Here is an 18,716-nt window from a genome sequence, read left to right as displayed (position 1 = left end):
CACCCGTTGAAGTGTTTCCCGCGAATGAAGCCACGCATGGAACCAGAAGCTAGCACATCAGAACCACATAGTATTTCCGGTCTCCAGATGATTCCAAGAAGTAGCCTAAGCAAGCAAAATATGTCATGAAGATATGGAAAGCTCCAAAGCATTATCAAAGAGGGGAGATTCCTGAGCCTGTATCTGCAGGGCTGGCTTTGCAATCGCTAAGTCGTACGTCACCACTGCATACTTATCACCGCATTCTGATGCAACCTTCTGTGATCTGGCCTTCGTTTCCCTTACAACATCTAACCTGGTCGGGGGCAGCTCTATGTTCTCCATGTAGCCTATGACGAATAGTATCATTGAAGTCAACAACATGATAACTGCACGTCACTGCGGTTTAATAGTGATGACTTATTGTCTGGTAATTAAGTTTTAATACCGGAATATCAGATCCTCATATAGTGGCATTAGAGATGGCAAATGGGTGAAAATCGTAACTTTTGAGACATATCTGGGCTGAGAGCTAAAAATGCACATTATCTACAGTGCTGTGGGGTAGCCTAACCTCAAGATATTGCTTCAAAAATGGTCCATTAATAAGAGCGCATTTCAATTTTGAAGTTGCCACACCCCACGTTTTCGCCAGATAGTCCATACCGGAAAAATGAGAGAAAAGGGTAAATTCTGGCTAAATGCCCCGGCTGTGCCTTTCAAGCAGTTCTGTTTCGGATACCCCATGGGTTACCCCTTTCAGAAATACCAATGAAAGACTCTCATTTCATGCAGATAAATGACCCCTGGCTCCTGGACTATAGCGTCAAACCAACTCCCTCCCTAAAACTGTGGGTGAGGGCTGTGTATGCTTTACGACAGTCAAGCGTAGACCCAACAAAATGAACCCGGTAAACAAAAGACTAATGAGGACACAGGGAAAAGCACGTCCGATTCGCACGTCAATCCCCCTCAGGAGTAATGATAAAGTGAGTTGATTTCACCACGGCCTCCCTACACGGTGTCATGCTAACAGCGCTACAGTCACTACAACTAATACTCGCGAAAAGGGAGATATTTGAACATATACAAAGTGGGGGAGCTTTATATTCAGAGGTAGTCCGTTTCACAATTCTGTGTAGAGACACTGAATGATATTTATTCCATAATTTGTGCGTTTGTGAGGTGGAATTGACAAAAGACGCCGCTTTGCCGAGCACAGTGACCCCTGAGACTTGCAGTTGTCCGGTAGGTCGTCCAAATAAGGTGGTGCCAAGCTATGCTGACTCCGTGAGGCCGAGTACTTGAACTTTATTCTTTATACTGCATATAGTCTGTCTTACAGACCCTGATACAAATATATATCAAATACAGCCTATGCAAGTCTATAATGTTTGGCAAGTCTAGATCACTGCAGTATCAGGAAATGAAGAGAGTCACTGGGCTCCTTTTTTATTATATTTTTATTAAGATAACTGAACAACTGTTTTTTTATGTACGATATGTTCATTTCAGAGACTAGATGTTAGTCTATACTGCATATTCTAATACCTTTATATTCTCTCTACTGTATAATCCAACACATTATATATTCTCTCTACTGTATAATCCAACACATTATATATTCTCTCTACTGTATAATCCAACACATTATATATTCTCTCTATTGTGTAATCCAACACATTATATATTCTCTCTACTGTATAATCCAACACAGTATATATTCTCTCTACTGTATAATCCAACACATTATATATTCTCTCTACTGTATAATCCAACACATTATATATTCTCTCTACTGTATAATCCAACACATTATATATTCTCTCTACTGTATAATCCAACACATTATATATTCTCTCTACTGTATAATCCAACACATTATATATTCTCTCTACTGTGTAATCCAACACATTATATATTCTCTCTACTGTATAATCCAACACATTATATATTCTCTCTACTGTATAATCCAACACATTATATATTCTCTCTACTGTATAATCCAACACATTATATATTCTTTATACTGTATAATCCAACACATTATAATTCTCTCTACTGTATAATCCAACACATTATATATTCTCTCTACTGTATAATCCAACACATTATATATTCTCTCTACTGTATAATCCAACACATTATATATTCTCTCTACTGTATAATCCAACACATTATATATTCTCTCTACTGTATAATCCAACACATTATATATTCTCTCTACTGTATAATCCAACACATTATATATTCTCTCTACTGTGTAATCCAACACATTATATATTCTCTCTACTGTATAATCCAACACATTATATATTCTCTCTACTGTATAATCCAACACATTATATATTCCTTTAAGTTTTGGGAAGATATACAATTATTACATAATCATGATGAGTTAATCCAGGTATTTATCAAGATGACGTCACTGTCTTAACGGGTCATCACAACCATCAGGACTGACAAGGTTTCACTAACACAGCTGATCTTTGACAGATAATACAGTCAAGTCTCAAGATGCGGTGGGGTATCCAAGCTCGTCTGTGGTCATTCGGACCCAATCTGACGTACCTGCTCCGAGCACAGTCCACGTCCAGCCTGCAAACCTTCATCCGGAGCTACCACGACAGCAGCGTCAGCGGCCACCTCCTCGCTGCCGCCTACACCGACTGCGACTGTCAGTCACAAGGCAGGTTTCTGTGTGAGAGTATCCATGTCAACCTGACAGAAGTGGAGGAGTACCGGTCCATCTTCCTACCTTTTCAAAGTAAGCAACGGATGGGTGTTCATTCTTCTCATACATCAAACTATGAAAGCAGTTTAAACCTTATTTTATTTCCATGAAAGAAAACCTGGATTAGCCAACAGCCTATTTGAAGATAAATCAAGCATATATATATGTCTGATATGATTTCCAGAACAACACATTCACTTACTGTGGAAAGTAGCAGTAGCACAACACGAAGTCTGTGGTGTTTATATTGGAATAATCTATGTATGTGTAATGTCATAATGTTTCTATTGCAGGTCCTATGATATGTTCAATAGACTTCACAACAGTCAACAAGGCGGGAGCCGGGTGGTTGGCCTTCTTCGTCTTGACCACCGCCGTCATGCCGTTTGGGTTCATGATCGTCATGGCGACAGTTATCATGGTCCAGTGGCGCCATATTCCCCTGGACGTATCGCGGAGTGACTGTGTGCGGACTGGCCGCCTCCTGGTGGGGTCGGGGATATGTGCACTGTTATATTCTCCTTATTTCGTTGTGAACATTGTCAACTCTTTAAAAGTTTACATATCACCTCCTATCCACGAGATTGCACTCTTCATCTATTACTCGTGTTTCATCGTGCCTTGTATCATGTGTGGTGATAAGAGCTGTTTGAGGAGATCGTCCACAAACCGCTCACCGCCATCCCAAAAAGGAAGTATGGAGGATATAGAGTTCCAGTTACTCCAGACAGCACAGATATGATTCGTGCACAGAAGTGGTTTGATTTAAAGACTCGTGGTCCATTCGGGGATACTACCCGCGTCGGGCACACACTTAGCATGGTCACCAGGTGCGGCTTCCCTGGCCGCCGAGGTCCGGTGCGGTGTCATCGATCACAGGACGAAGGAGCGAGGTTCGAAAATATTCAACTGTTCAAAGCCTGACAAACATCGTTTCATGTTATGAAACCAATACCAATTGTGAAAGGTGTGAGAATATTCCGCCAGTTTTCTCGTCATCTAAGTAGATGTTAGTGAAAGCCAATGGTAAGAGGGAATTTCGGCATAGGACTCTCTGGTCAGAAGTGTTTAAGGTCTGGAAACAGGCCGAAGTTAGTTTGTGCTTATTAGAACGGAAACGTAACGAGGTGACAGTGGATGTTCGCGGGTCTGGCACAATGAGGACGAAAAGCCTTGGAATTTCAGCAAACTGCCATGATTTTCATGTGTGTGTTATGAAGCTGTTTCTTACTTGTGAAACCGAGGCATACACTAATGTATAATCGCCTTGGACCGAATGACGTTGGTTTGCATTAATTGGAAGAGACAAAATGATCTTATTGTTTCCCTCGAATTATTTGGAACCATATTTTGATATTGAACCACTTGGTATCGTGTGTATTATGTCGTGAACAAAGTGGAACCCATGTATGGTGACCTGAGCTAAATTTAGCCGAGGTATGGTGACCTAAACTAAACTGAACCGAGGTTTAGTGTTATGAACCAAGTGGACCCGAAGACTGTGACCACATTCATGTGCGCACCAAGTCAGAACCTCTGTCAGGATGGTTCCACCATTGGGAATTGCAAGATGGGTGTTCTGATATAACATCACTTGCACCCGTCAAAGGATGTTCGTGTACCGACTGTGCCAATTGCCGAAGTTCTGGTGTAAAACTGAACTGAACCCATTGTATAATATTACGACATGAACCTGAAGGGAGCGTACTGTATGAACCCATTGTAACGAGTGAGCCCTCTTCCAAACTGGATTCCCCCATTGCCATGATGACCTGTGGGGTTGCCAGGTGCACCAGGTTTGGAAACACGGAACTACAGAAGAAGAGTGACAAGCGTTGTGTCCTCACTTCAACACCAAAGGCATTGCCAGGACACGTTACTTGTGTCGGACATTCTATCAACACAATAGAAACATAATCAGGCCTATAGCATGAAAACCTAAACAGCACTAGTTTTCCAGAGGCCAAACATTAAAGGGAAATATATAGGATGTATTCTTGGTATCGTTTAGACGAAACAGATAACCTCATTACTAGAACCCAATGACTGAAATAGTGCTGAACTGCAATGTGTCCTATATATGATTTTAATGACATTGGTATCACGTCGGTGTATCATGTGTTGACCCTGGTCAGAGTTAGGCATCATCTGGAGCATCACATTCATGTCAGCCGGAGATCTTGGACTGGGCAGACATGGCCGGTCACATGCTCGTAAATATAGAAATACAATTACAATAATGAAGATCGATTGATGAACAGACAGCGGGAGATGAGGCACCTGTGACCGACACACGACCCGTGCTGAAACTACGTACACAGGCACCCTGCAGACGTAATGTCCATGGTGGTGCAGTATAGGTACATGGTGGTGCAGTATAGGTACATGGTGGTGCAGTATAGGTACATGGTGGCTCAGTATATGTACATGCTGCAGTATAGGTACATGATGGCGCAGTATAGGTACATGGTGGTGCAGTATAGGTACATGGTGGCGCAGTATATGTACATGCTGCAGTATAGGTATATGATGCAGTATAGGTACATGATGCAAAATAGGTACATGATGGAGCAGTATATGTACATGATGGTGCAGTATATGTACATGCTGCAGTATAGGTACATGATGGCGCAGTATATGTAAATGATGCTGAAGTAAATGTACATGATGGTGCATTATATGTACATGTTGCAGTATATAAAAATGGTGATGCAGTATATGTACAAGATGGTGCAGTATATGTACATGATGTTGCAGTATATGTACATGATGGTGCATTATATGTACATGATGGTGCAGTATATAAAAATGGTGGTGCAGTATATGTACATGATGTTGCAGTATATGTACATGATGGTGCATTATATGTACATGATGGTGCAGTATATAAAAATGGTGGTACAGTATATGTTCATGATGGTGCAGTATATGTACATGGCGATGCAGTATATGTACATGGTGGTGCAGTATATGTACATGGTGGTGCAGTATATGTACATGATGGTGCAGTATATGTACATGATGGTGCAGTATATGTACATGATGGTGCAGTATATGTACATGATGGTGCAGTATATGTACATGGTGATGCAGTATATGTACATGGTGGTGCAGTATATGTACATGGTGGTGCAGTATATGTACAAGATGGTGCAGTATATGTACATGATGGTGCAGTATATGTACATGATGGTGCAGTATATGTACAAGATGGTGCAGTATATGTTCATGATAGTGCAGTATATGTACATGATGGTGCAGTATATGTACATGGTGGTGCAGTATATGTACATGATGGTGCAGTATATGTACATGATGGTGCAGTATATGTACATGGTGGTGCAGTATATGTACATGATGGTGCAGTATATGTACATGGTAATGCAGTATATGTACATGGTGGTGCAGGATATGTACATGCTGTAGTATATGTACATGATGGTGCAGTATATGTACAAGATGGTGCAGTATATGTACATGGTAATGCAGTATATGTACATGGTGGTGCAGTATATGTACATGATGGTGCAGTATATGTACATGGTGGTGCAGTATATGTACATGGTGGTGCAGTATATGTACATGGTAATGCAGTATATGTACATGGTGGTGCAGTATATGTACATGATGGTGCAGTATATGTACATGATGGTGCAGTATATGTACATGATGGTGCAGTATATGTACATGGTGGTGCAGTATATGTACATGGTGGTGCAGTATATGTACATGGTAATGCAGTATATGTACATGGTGGTGCAGTATATGTACATGGTAATGCAGTATATGTACATGGTGGTGCAGTATCTGTACATGATGGTGCAGTATATGTACATGATGGTGCAGTATATGTACATGATTGTGCAGTATATGCACATGATGGTGCAGTATATGTACATGATGGTGCAGTATATGTACATGATGATGCAGTATATGTACATGATGGTGCAGTATATGTACATGCTGCAGTATATGTACATGATGGTGCAGTATATGTACATGGTGGTGCAGTATATGTACATGATGATGCAGTATATGTACATGATGGTGCAGTATATGTACATGATGGTGCAGTATATGTACATGATGGTGCAGTATATGTACATGTTGGTGCAGTATATGTACATGATGGTGCAGTATATGTACATGATGTTGCAGTATATGTAGATGATGTTGCAGTATATGAACATGATGGTGCAGTATATGCACATGATGGTGCAGTATATGTACATGATGGTGCAGTATATGTACATGCTGCAGTATATGTAGATGATGGTGCAGTATATGTACATGCTGCAGTATATGTAGATGATGGTGCAGTATATGTACAATGTATATGATGCTCTAGGTAAATACGGCCAAGAAATGTTCTTCTTGTGTTATGCTATTATCTGTTTACTATGAAACATTGCTGTAAAAAATAAATATTTCGAAAGGTTTTGTTTTGAAGATGATATTTATTTACTTGTGTTGTTTCTTCTGGTGCAGTATACATTGCAGGGTGAGCTTCGTGACGTGTGGTGAGGCTAGGTGAAGTTGGGTGTAGTTTGCTGTATGGTGTTTGTGTGGAGTTTGGGTTGGGTGGTGTGTTCTGTATGGTGTATATCTGGAGATTGGGTTGGGTGGTGTGTTCTGTATGGTGTATATGTGGAGTTTGGGTTGGGTGGTGGGTGCTGTATGGTGTAGATGTGGAGTTTGGGTTGGGTGGTGGGTGCTGTAAGGTGTAGATGTAGAGTTTGGGTTGGGTGGTGTGTGCTGTATGGTGTAGATGTAGAGTTTGGGTTGGGTGGTGTGTGCTGTATGGTGTAGATGTAGAGTTTGGGTTGGGTGGTGTGAGCTGTATGGTGTAGATGTGGAGTTTGGGTTGGGTGGTGTGTGCTGTATGGTGTAGATGTGGAGTTTGGGTTGGGTGGTGTGAGCTGTATGGTGTAGATGTAGAGTTTGGGTTGGGTGGTGGGTGCTGTATGGTGTAGATGTGGAGTTTGGGTTGGGTGGTGGGTGCTGTAAGGTGTAGATGTGGAGTTTGGGTTGGGTGGTATGTGCTGTATGGTGTAGATGTGGAGTTTGGGTTTGGTGGTGTGTTCTGTATGGTGTAGATGTGGAGTTTGGGTTGGGTGGTATGTGCTGTATGGTGTAGATGTGGAGTTTGGGTTTGGTGGTGTGTTCTGTATGGTGTAGATGTGGAGTTTGGGTTGGGTGGTGTGTGCTGTAAGGTGTAGATGTGGAGTTTGGGTTGGGTGGTATGTGCTGTATGGTGTAGATGTGGAGTTTGGGTTGGGTGGTGTGTGCTGTATGGTGTAGATGTGGAGTTTGGGTTGGGTGGTGTGTGCTGTATGGTGTAGATGTGGAGTTTGGGTTATGTGGTGTGTGCTGTATGGTGTAGATGTGGAGTTTGGGTTGGGTGGTATGTGCTGTATGGTGTAGATGTGGAGTTTGGGTTGGGTGGTATGTGCTGTATGGTGTAGATGTGGAGTTTGGGTTGGGTGGTGTGTGCTGTATGGTGTAGATGTGGAGTTTGGGTTGGGTGGTGTGAGCTGTATGGTGTAGATGTGGAGTTTGGGTTGGGTGGTATGTGCTGTATGGTGTAGATGTGGAGTTTGGGTTATGTGGTGTGTGCTGTATGGTGTAGATGTGGAGTTTGGGTTGGGTGGTGTGTGCTGTAAGGTGTAGATGTGGAGTTTGGGTTTGGTGGTGTGTTCTGTATGGTGTAGATGTGGAGTTTGGGTTGGGTGGTGTGAGCTGTATGGTGTAGATGTGGAGTTTGGGTTGGGTGGTATGTGCTGTATGGTGTAGATGTGGAGTTTGGGTTATGTGGTGTGTGCTGTATGGTGTAGATGTGGAGTTTGGGTTGGGTGGTGTGTGCTGTAAGGTGTAGATGTGGAGTTTGGGTTTGGTGGTGTGTTCTGTATGGTGTAGATGTGGAGTTTGGGTTGGGTGGTATGTGCTGTATGGTGTAGATGTGGAGTGTGGGTTATGTGGTATGTGCTGTATGGTGTAGATGTGGAGTTTGGATTTGGTGGTGTGTTCTGTATGGTGTAGATGTGGAGTTTGGGTTATGTGGTGTGTGCTGTATGGTGTAGATGTGGAGTTTGGGTTTGGTGGTGTGTTCTGTATGGTGTAGATGTGGAGTTTGGGTTATGTGGTGTGTGCTGTATGGTGTAGATGTGGAGTTTGGGTTTGGTGGTGTGTTCTGTATGGTGTAGATGTGGAGTGTGGGTTATGTGGTGTGTGCTGTATGGTGTAGATGTGGAGTTTGGGTTTGGTGGTGTGTTCTGTATGGTGTAGATGTGGAGTTTGGGTTGGGTGGTATGTGCTGTATGGTGTAGATGTGGAGTTTGGGTTGGGTGGTGTGTTCTGTATGGTGTAGATGTGGAGTTTGGGTTGGGTGGTATGTGCTGTAAGGTGTATATGTAGAGTTTGGGTTAGGTGGTATGTGCTGTATGGTGTAGATGTGGAGTTTGGGTTGGGTGGTGTGTGCTGTAAGGTGTATATGTAGAGTTTGGGTTAGGTGGTGTGTTCTGTATGGTGTAGATGTGGAGTTTGGGTTGGGTGGTGTGTGCTGTAAGGTGTAGATGTGGAGTTTGGGTTGGGTGGTATGTGCTGTATGGTGTAGATGTGGAGTTTGGGTTTGGTGGTGTGTTCTGTATGGTGTAGATGTGGAGTTTGGGTTGGGTGGTGTGTGCTGTATGGTGTAGATGTGGAGTTTGGGTTTGGTGGTATGTGCTGTATGGTGTAGATGTGGAGTTTGGGTTTGGTGGTGTGTTCTGTATGGTGTAGATGTGGAGTTTGGGTTGGGTGGTATGTGCTGTATGGTGTAGATGTGGAGTTTGGGTTTGGTGGTGTGTTCTGTATGGTGTAGATGTGGAGTTTGGGTTGGGTGGTGTGTGCTGTATGGTGTAGATGTGGAGTTTGGGTTTGGTGGTATGTGCTGTATGGTGTAGATGTGGAGTTTGGGTTTGGTGGTGTGTTCTGTATGGTGTAGATGTGGAGTTTGGGTTGGGTGGTGTGTTCTGTATGGTGTAGATGTGGAGTTTGGGTTTGGTGGTGTGTTCTGTATGGTGTAGATGTGGAGTTTGGGTTTGGTGGTGTGTTCTGTATGGTGTAGATGTGGAGTTTGGGTTTGGTGGTGTGTTCTGTATGGTGTAGATGTGGAGTTTGGGTTGGGTGGTATGTGCTGTATGGTGTAGATGTGGAGTTTGGGTTTGGTGGTGTGTTCTGTATGGTGTAGATGTGGAGTTTGGGTTGGGTGGTGTGTGCTGTATGGTGTAGATGTGGAGTTTGGGTTGGGTGGTATGTGCTGTATGGTGTAGATGTGGAGTTTGGGTTTGGTGGTGTGTTCTGTATGGTGTAGATGTGGAGTTTTGGTTGGGTGGTGTGTGCTGTATGGTGTAGATGTGGAGTTTGGGTTTGGTGGTGGGTGCTGTATGGTGTAGATGTGGAGTTTGGGTTGGGTGGTGTGTGCTGTATGGTGTAGATGTAGAGTTTGGGTTGGGTGGTATGTGCTGTATGGTGTAGATGTGGAGTTTGGGTTAGATGATGTGTGCTGTATGGTGTAGAATTAGAGTTTGGGTTGGGTGGTGTGTGCTGTATGGTGTACAAGATGTGAAGTTTGGGTTGGGTGGTGTGTGTTGTATGGTGTAGAGGTGGAGTTTGGGTTATGTGGTGTGTGCTGTATGGTGTAGATGTGAAGTTTGGGTTATGTGGTGTGTGCTGTATGGTGTAGATGTTGAGTTTAGGTTTGGTGGTATGTTCTCTATGGTGTAGATGTGGAGTGTGGGTTGGATGTTGTATGCTGTATGGTGAAGATGTGGAGTTTGGGTTGGGTGGTGTGTGCTGTATGGTGTAGATGTGGAGTTTGGGTTGGGTGGTGTGTGCTGTATGGTGTAGATGTAGAGTTTAGGTTGGGTGGTGTGTGCTGTATGGTGTAGATGTGGAGTTTGGGTTGGGTGGTGTCTGCTGTATGGTGTAGATGTGGAGTTTGGGTTGGGTGGTGTGAGCTGTATGGTGTAGATGTAGAGTTTGGGTTTGGTGGTGTGTGCTGTATGGTGTAGATGTGGAGTTTGGGTTGGGTGGTGTGAGCTGTATGGTGTAGATGTGGAGTTTGGGTTGGGTGGTGTGTGCTGTTTGGTGTAGATTTGGAGTTTGGGTTATGTGGTGTGTTCTGTATGGTGTAGATGTGGAGTTTGGGTTGGGTGGTGTGTGGTGTTTGGTATAGATGTGAAGTTTGGGTTATGTGGTGTGAGCAGGGTTAGGTTAGATTAGGGTTAGGGTTAGGGTTAGATGGTGGAGTATGGTGTAGCTGTGGAGTTTTGGTTATGTGGTGTGTGCTATATGGTGTAGATGTGGACTGTGGGTTTGGTGGTGTGTTCTGTATGATGTATATGTTGAGTTTGGGTTGAGTGGTGTGTGCTGTATGGTGTAGATGTGGAGTTTTGGTTTGGTGATGTGTGCTGTATGGTGTAGATGTGGACTGTGGGTTTGGTGGTGTGTTCTGTATGATGTATATGTTGAGTTTGGGTTGAGTGGTGTGTGCTGTATGGTGTAGATGTGGAGTTTGGGTTGGGTGATGTGTGCTGTATGGTGTAGATGTGGAGTTTGGGTTGGGTGATGTGTTCTGTATAGTGTATATGTGGAGGTTTGAGTGGTGTGTTCTGTACGGTGTATATGTGGAGTTTGGGTTGTGTGGTTTGTGCTGTATGGTGTAGATGTGGAGGTTTGAGTTTTGTGTTCTGTATGGTGTATATGTAGAGTTTGGGTTGGGTGGTGTGTGCTGTATGGTATAGATGTGGAGTTTGGGTTGGGTGGTATGTGCTGTATGGTGTAGATGTAGAGTTTGGGTTGGGTGGTATGTGCTCTATAGTGTAGATGTGGAGTTTGGGTTGGGTGGTTTGTGCTGTATAGTGTAGATGTGGAGTTTGGGTTGGGTGGTGTGTGATGTATAGTGTAGATGTCGAGTGTGGGTTTTAAGTGGTACGTGCTGTATAGTGTAGATGTGGAGTTTGGGTTGGGTGGTGTGTGTTGTATGGTGTAGATGTGGAGTTTGGGTTAGGTGGTGTGTACTGTATGGTGTAGATGTAGAGTTTGGGTTTGGTGGTGTGTACTGTATGGTGTAGATGTGGAGTTTGGGTTAGGTGGTGTGTTCTTTATGGTGTAGATGTGGAGTTTGGGTTGGGTGGTATGTGCTGTATAGTGCAGATGTAGAGTTTGGGTTGGGTGGTATGTGCTGTATAGTGTAGATGTGGAGTTTAGGTTTGGTGGTGTGTTCTGTATGGTGTAGATGTAGAGTTTGGGTTGGGTGGTGTGTACTGTATGGTGTAGATGTGGAGTTTGGGTTAGGTGGTGTGTGCTGTATATATGGTGTAGATGTGGAGTTTGGGTTGGGTGGTGTGTGCTGTATGGTGTAGATGTGGAAGCATTGACCATGTTAGCATTGACCACCATATTTGACCTAAATCTTATGTGCATAGAACTCCCCATTTAGAGGAGCAGCAGAGGCCTTAAAAGTGGCTTAGTTTTTGAGATACCCAAACCAGCATTACCACATTGTCTTATGTGGTTAGAATTGATGCTCTATCCCTACTGTTAATGAAAAAACTATGATGGCATTCCAAAAAATCATGGCGTTTTAGGAAAATGCTACTTTCTTACCACTAATCCCAAGCAGGTTACGCGTTTATGTGTGTGTTCGACATGAATCTATCGGAATGTATTTGTCTCCACAGATTATTTAACATTGTTAATGGTTTTCCCATTCACGAGGGGGTACACATGAATACTTTCTGTTATTTTGGAATAGCATTATGCATTATTGTATATTTTATGGTGATTTTATACAGAAAAACGCTAAAAATAGGACATTTTTGCAACTTTTGTACATATTTCTATTTTCTTAAATCTTTTTTTTTGTGTGGGACATACATGTATTGTATAGCGCATATAATTTTGAAAATTTATTAGATTTTAGCCAAATTATACATGTTTTCCAATTATATCTGCAAAACACAAAATGCAACTTGAAATAAGCAAAACATCAATAAGGCTCAAATTTTCTTCAGCAAAGAAGCCACAAAATACTGTTCCCTCGTGGGGTCTGTACCAAGTTTGAATACAGGCAGAGAGCTCACCTGTAGTTTTAACTGTGGCATTCAACCCTATCCCAATAGCCACCAACTGATCCATCCACTGTGTACACTACACTTAAGAGAACAAAGGAAGCCATCAAATCCCTAGGTCAGCACTACGACCCAGGGTATTTTGATATGGGACTGCTCACCAAGGCCTATGAACTAGTTTGGTCCAAACCAGATGACTTAAGAGGTGTCATACCATGTGAAGGCGGGATGCACCTATTGATGCCAGTCTTTTCAGCAAATATTTACCTGTATGGGGATGCTGGCTTGAAACAGCTTCTACACGAATCTGGGGTGTATGCTGCAGGCAGTGTGGAGCACATGCTATCGGGAAAAGATTTCATCGAAAACTTTTTATCAAGAACCGATGGCTGATGTCATCACACGGATCACAACCAGACTATAATCACTCATTCAGGTCCACATCACCCACTTTCAAAGTCTGGGATGACATCTTGGTGAAAGTGATGCTTCCATTGAAGGTCTTTTGGAGCAAAACCAGGAATGGACTTTGGCATGAGAACCAGGATATAAAAACCGAGTTCTTGCCCCTCTTGTTTGCAACCAACCGTACAAACTACTCCCACTACTTGCCCGTCTCACTGCTGATGATGAACAGGCTACCACCAGAGGTGGTAGCAGGAATTGAGATGGAGAATTTATTGCAAAGATGTCTCGTGGAAAGTTTAATTCTGCCTGGATGGACTATACTCTGGAGACAACAGAAAACAAGGCTCTGAAAGGGGAACGAGGGATTATTTGCTTGACGCTTAGAGGTCCAGCACTTGAGAGATTTTGTCTGGCTCGTCCCATGACTGCACAGTACTTCACAAGGTTCCCGATATGTTATCTGTCATGCTGGCCAGGTTGACACAATCAAGCAGCTTCAGCACCATGCAGGTGGAAGAGCTGCACAGAAGACGTGGAATACAGATATTTGATGGAGCCTACATTGATCCATGGAGCTATCTGCAGAGACTTCTACTCATCTGGTGAACTTTGCAGCTGGAGCAGTGGCACCACCACCAATCGAGGACAGCATGTGCAATGCCGTATCAAGGGTGCCACCATGGTATCAACTTTCATTGTTGATCGCTTCATATCACTTGAAGGAGATGGTGTTCCCAAGCAGTACCTATATGATGCAATCCCAAGGTCAAGACCATGTCAGACATGCGGCATAAAGGGATAGTACATCACAACGATGTGACTGTCGTTGGAGAGGTGATGTACCCCAGACTGCTTGCTGTGAATGCAAAAAAGAAGGTGCCTCTCAAGTGAGTTCTGTCCTTTGAAAATGCTCCAGTGCCATTGAGCCTATGTAGAGGATGGTATCAAAAGATGTAGCTGTCCCTCAAAACTTGAAAAAGTTCACAAGTAAGGGTCAAAACAAAACAAACTTGAAACAATACTTCATTGAGTATATGATGGAATGTGCTCCAGCACTATTGAAGAAAGGGCAGATTAGGTGTGTCAGTGGCGGTCAGGATGGGAAATGTATATCTATCACACAAGAAGGCGTGATAGAGGTTGACTCCCTGATCTCTTACCAGGAAGAAGCAGATACAAGGATACTCCATGCAATAGCTGCAGTAGAAGATGGTGCTCAGGCAATTGTGATGCATGTCCTTGTCGTATTGGTACACCGTCGGCTAGCCATCAATACGAAAGAAGTCGTCTTCTTGACAGGTCGTGATGGGAAACACACCCAATTGACACGCTATATCCCTGTGCACACAATATATGATCTGCTCTGCATGGATCAACAGAAGATCCTACAATCAGTCGACTGTCTGACTGGATGTGTTACTGTGAGCTCTTTCTTTGGACATGGAAAGTGTTCTGCCTGTCGCCTAATGGTGCAGAAGGCTGGTAAGTTTCAATCTCTTGCTCTGTTGGACCTTGAGGAAGGCTTGATCCCACAAGAAGGAACACAATCAGCCATGAAATTTGTGTGTGCCATGTATGGCAAGGCAAACGGTGCTTCGCTAAATGCACTACGTTGTGAAAAGACAGCCAAGAAGAACATTCTGAGAAAGAAACTTCCACCAATTCGAGATGCCTTCCATCTGCATCTCCTTGTTCTTATCAGCTTCTGGTACGCTGGCCGCCGTACCCGTGTCACCACTTCCTCATGCTACTACACATGGTCGTCACTATATGGCTGAAATATTGCTCTCTCACTCACTACTACACATGGTCGTCACTATATGGCTGAAATATTGCTCTCTCACTCACTAATACACATGGTCGTCACTATATGGCTGAAATATTGCTCTCTCACTCACTACTACACATGGTCGTCACTATATGGCTGAAATATTGCTCTCTCACTCACTTCTACACATGGTCGTCACTATATGGCTGAAATATTGCTCTCTCACTCACTTCTACACATGGTCGTCACTATATGGCTGAAATATTGCTCTCTCACTCACTACTACACATGGTCGTCACTATATGGCTGAAATATTGCTCTCTCACTCACTACTACACGTGGTCGTCACTATATGGCTGAAATATTGCTCTCTCACTCACTTCTACACATGGTCGTCACTATATGGCTGAAATATTGCTCTCTCACTCACTTCTACACATAGTCGTCACTATATGGCTGAAATATTGCTCTCTCACTCACTACTACACATGGTCGTCACTATATGGCTGAAATATTGCTCTCTCACTCACTACTACACATGGATATGAAAGAAGCCCCGATGGCCCTGGACTCCAGCCGACAATGATGACTCAGTCACCAGCTGCCGCAGAGCTGCTACATGTGTGCGAGGGCCATCCAGATGGATGTGGAGCAGAATGTTCATGCTTGGACAATGGCCGACCATGTACTGCGACCTGTAACTGTACATCCCTGGTGGATGAAGAAGGATTGTTCTGGGTAAATCCCCTGACACGTTCTGCAATAGATGGCGACCCAGTGTAGGGCCAGGTTCACACAGTGCCGATTAGGGTTCCCGTTTGAGGTCAGACAGCGCTACGACACGAAAAGCGAAAAAGTCAGATTTCTATCCTCAATGATCTGGAATGTCCTATCATTGTCTGAAAGCAGTCGTATTCGTTCGTAACAGAGTCCGACGGATCGGGAAAGGTCCAGAGAGGTCGGCCAAGCACTCCCGACAGTATGGTGCGTCCCGTAACATTCGGGAAACTCAGTCGATTTTGTCTAGTCGGATTACAGTCGTGACTATGTCGTGACAGATTCTGATGTATCAGATAAAAATCGTAACAAAGTACTGTGTAGTCTGGACGGTGTCCTATGCATCGGAACGCTGTCGTGATGAACGAGCATGAATTGTTCATCGATTGAGTCCAGATTGCGTCGAGATCTTGCCGAAAGCGAACCGTCTTTGTCGGTTCACTGTCCGGTCACTGTCTGATTTCTCTGTCGGATCACAATTGGGAGAATCGGGACGCTGTCGGAACTGATTTGGTCGTTTTTTACCCTGCGGAAGATACAAATCGGATCAGATTCGGATTGAGAACGGGAGAAGCGGGACGAATTCGCCTGGAAACGGCTGAATCGGGACGCTTCCTGAGCAATATCTGATTGTTTGTGAATTTCCGGCCACGAATCACAGTATCTTGATCAGACTTTTGACAAATTTCAATTGGGAATGGTCCTATCAAAGACGGCAGTAAAAATCCTGAATGTGTGACTGAGCCCTTAATCGTGATAGCATGCGCCTGATGCCAGCATTCATTATCTGGCACAAGGATGGTTCACAGATGTTTGTTGTGGTTGATATATAAACTGCAAAAAAATTAACAAAATGTCTCTAAGATGTGAGTTTGGGAGGAACAGGAAATAAAACATTGCATGTATTGAACACTGATATCTGTGGTTAACCAAACCATGTTTTCCTTTTGTGAATTAAATATCTAATAATAGATTTAAATGTTTTAGTCTGTTCTAATATCGTTCAAGTATAACTATATATATTTTGCTAACTGATCTTTAAATTACCTGGTAAGATTATCTTGCACTGCTGCTTCATGAGTAAACCCAATAAATGATGTAAATACTGATATGCCCATCTAAAACATTGACAAAACGACCCATAACCAGCTATGAGGGGGAGGGGTAAATTTTTTTATTTTTTTCAAAATGACATCATGGGTTTTCAGAATTAGTAATAATGGGGCATCAAATATTACCACACCGTTTTATGCTGGTTTGGCCCCCTGAACCCGGGTCTTCGGCGTGACGAGCGAACGCTTTAACCACTGGCTACCCGACCGCCCCACCCCCTTCAATAGGTGACACCTGCTGCTCGATTAATTGGAGATCGCATCTTTTAAATATACTTTTAAAAGGGAATCTTCCACAGGTGTATCGTCCGGTCCTTATTGCCTACACATATATAGGAAATTGTTTTTCCATTTCTTAAGAGTGAGTGAGTGAGTTCTGTTTTACGCCGCTTTCAGCAGTATTCCAGCAATATCATGGCGTACAAGTTTGATGTGGGGGGGGGGGGGGGGGAAGCCCTACCATTAGGCTTCCAATCTAACGGGGTTCCCGGTATAACGAGGCTTCAAATCTTACGGGGTTTCCGGTATAACGAGGCTTCCAATCTTACGGGGTTCCCGGAATAACGAAGCTTCCAATCTTACGGGGTTCCCAGAATAACGGCGTTTCCTGATTAAGGGGGCTTCCGGGTTAACGACGTTTGAGTGAGTGAGTATGGTTTTACGCCGCTTTTAGCAATATTCCAGCAATATCACGGCGGGGGACACCAGAAATGGGCTTCACACATTGTACCCATGTCGGGAATCGAACCCGGGTCTCCGTCGCGACGAGCGAACGCTTTAACCACTAGGCTACCCGACCGCCCCTAACAACGTTTGAATGTAAGTCAAGTCCTATCCAGATGCCCACAGAGCGAACTGACTTTGTAAACAGTGGACAGTTGGGTGTAAAATACTTGCTGTACACCGTGGATGGTTGTAAAAACGGCGCCAATTAGCCGTCTCATGCCAACATTCGCTGCTGTACACATAAAATAAACACATAGGAATGGGATCTCACACACGTGCACAGTGACGGCAATGTTGAGACGGGAACGTGTGCATTAAGTGAACAAGTGTGATAAACAAAAACGTTCCCTCAATCATAACAATCATAAGAGTCCATTTTACGATTCCGATTTTATCATACGCATGTTCATTAATCATTATAAAACAGTTTAATTGCCACAGACTGGTTTTTGGTTTCGAATCCAAGATTTGCGCTGTGTGTGGTTTTCTATGGTACTTGGTTTGTCAGAGCCATGACCGGGAGTTCCATCAAACCGGTAATTGTCTACGAAATGTATAATATCTGGCTTTCCACGAATATTACGCTTAAGTGAACTAAGTTCTGTTTAATCTCATCATAAAAAACCTTAACGTCAGAAATATTACAACTATAATACGGCATGTGTATCAATGCTATAATCTCACACTAGTGATCGATGCTATGAACAATGCCCCACGTCGGCAACCACGTGATCAATGATCTCGTGAACAATATGTGATCGGAGGAACTCACAACCTTTCTACCACCAAACAAGACGCGACGCATTGATAACTACGGGACTGTCTGTGTTGTATCACCAAACGCGGACAGTAGACGTACCATGTCATCTCCTTCCTGGGAAGTCTTGACAACATAGAAGGTTATTGACAATAAATGAGCCCTTTGTATGATAGTCTGATCATATGACCACCTGTGTCTATGTGGGAGTCCTAAAATAAATATGCGTTACAATAGCTGGGGCAAGTGCTGTTGAAGCGCTTCAAGGAGTCGAATGGGTATCAGACTCAATAGAGCTAAGACAATACTCGCACGAAAAGGTCATGTATCAAGTGTCTGCATG

General features: G+C 43.5%; 1 protein-coding gene across 1 annotated transcript in view; it reads left to right on the top strand.

Moving 5' to 3' along the window:
- Nucleotides 1–5,334, top strand: part of LOC125374908 — a 39,211-nt gene extending 33,877 nt beyond the window's left edge. The window contains exons 6-7 of the mRNA XM_048386675.1: nt 2,476–2,746; nt 3,007–5,334. Coding sequence (XP_048242632.1) covers nt 2,476–2,746; nt 3,007–3,455 — 720 coding nt within the window. The 3' untranslated portion in view covers nt 3,456–5,334. The remainder of the gene's footprint in view (nt 1–2,475; nt 2,747–3,006) is intronic.
- The last annotated feature ends 13,382 nt before the right edge of the window (nt 5,335–18,716 follow it).

Source organism: Haliotis rufescens, unplaced genomic scaffold (genome assembly GCF_023055435.1).
Source record: "Haliotis rufescens isolate VD_foot unplaced genomic scaffold, xgHalRufe1.0.p SCAF_6, whole genome shotgun sequence".
Lineage (NCBI taxonomy): Eukaryota > Metazoa > Mollusca > Gastropoda > Lepetellida > Haliotidae > Haliotis > Haliotis rufescens.
The sequence above is the reverse complement of the archived record's forward strand: the minus strand, read 5'-3'. Positions and strand labels throughout refer to the sequence as shown.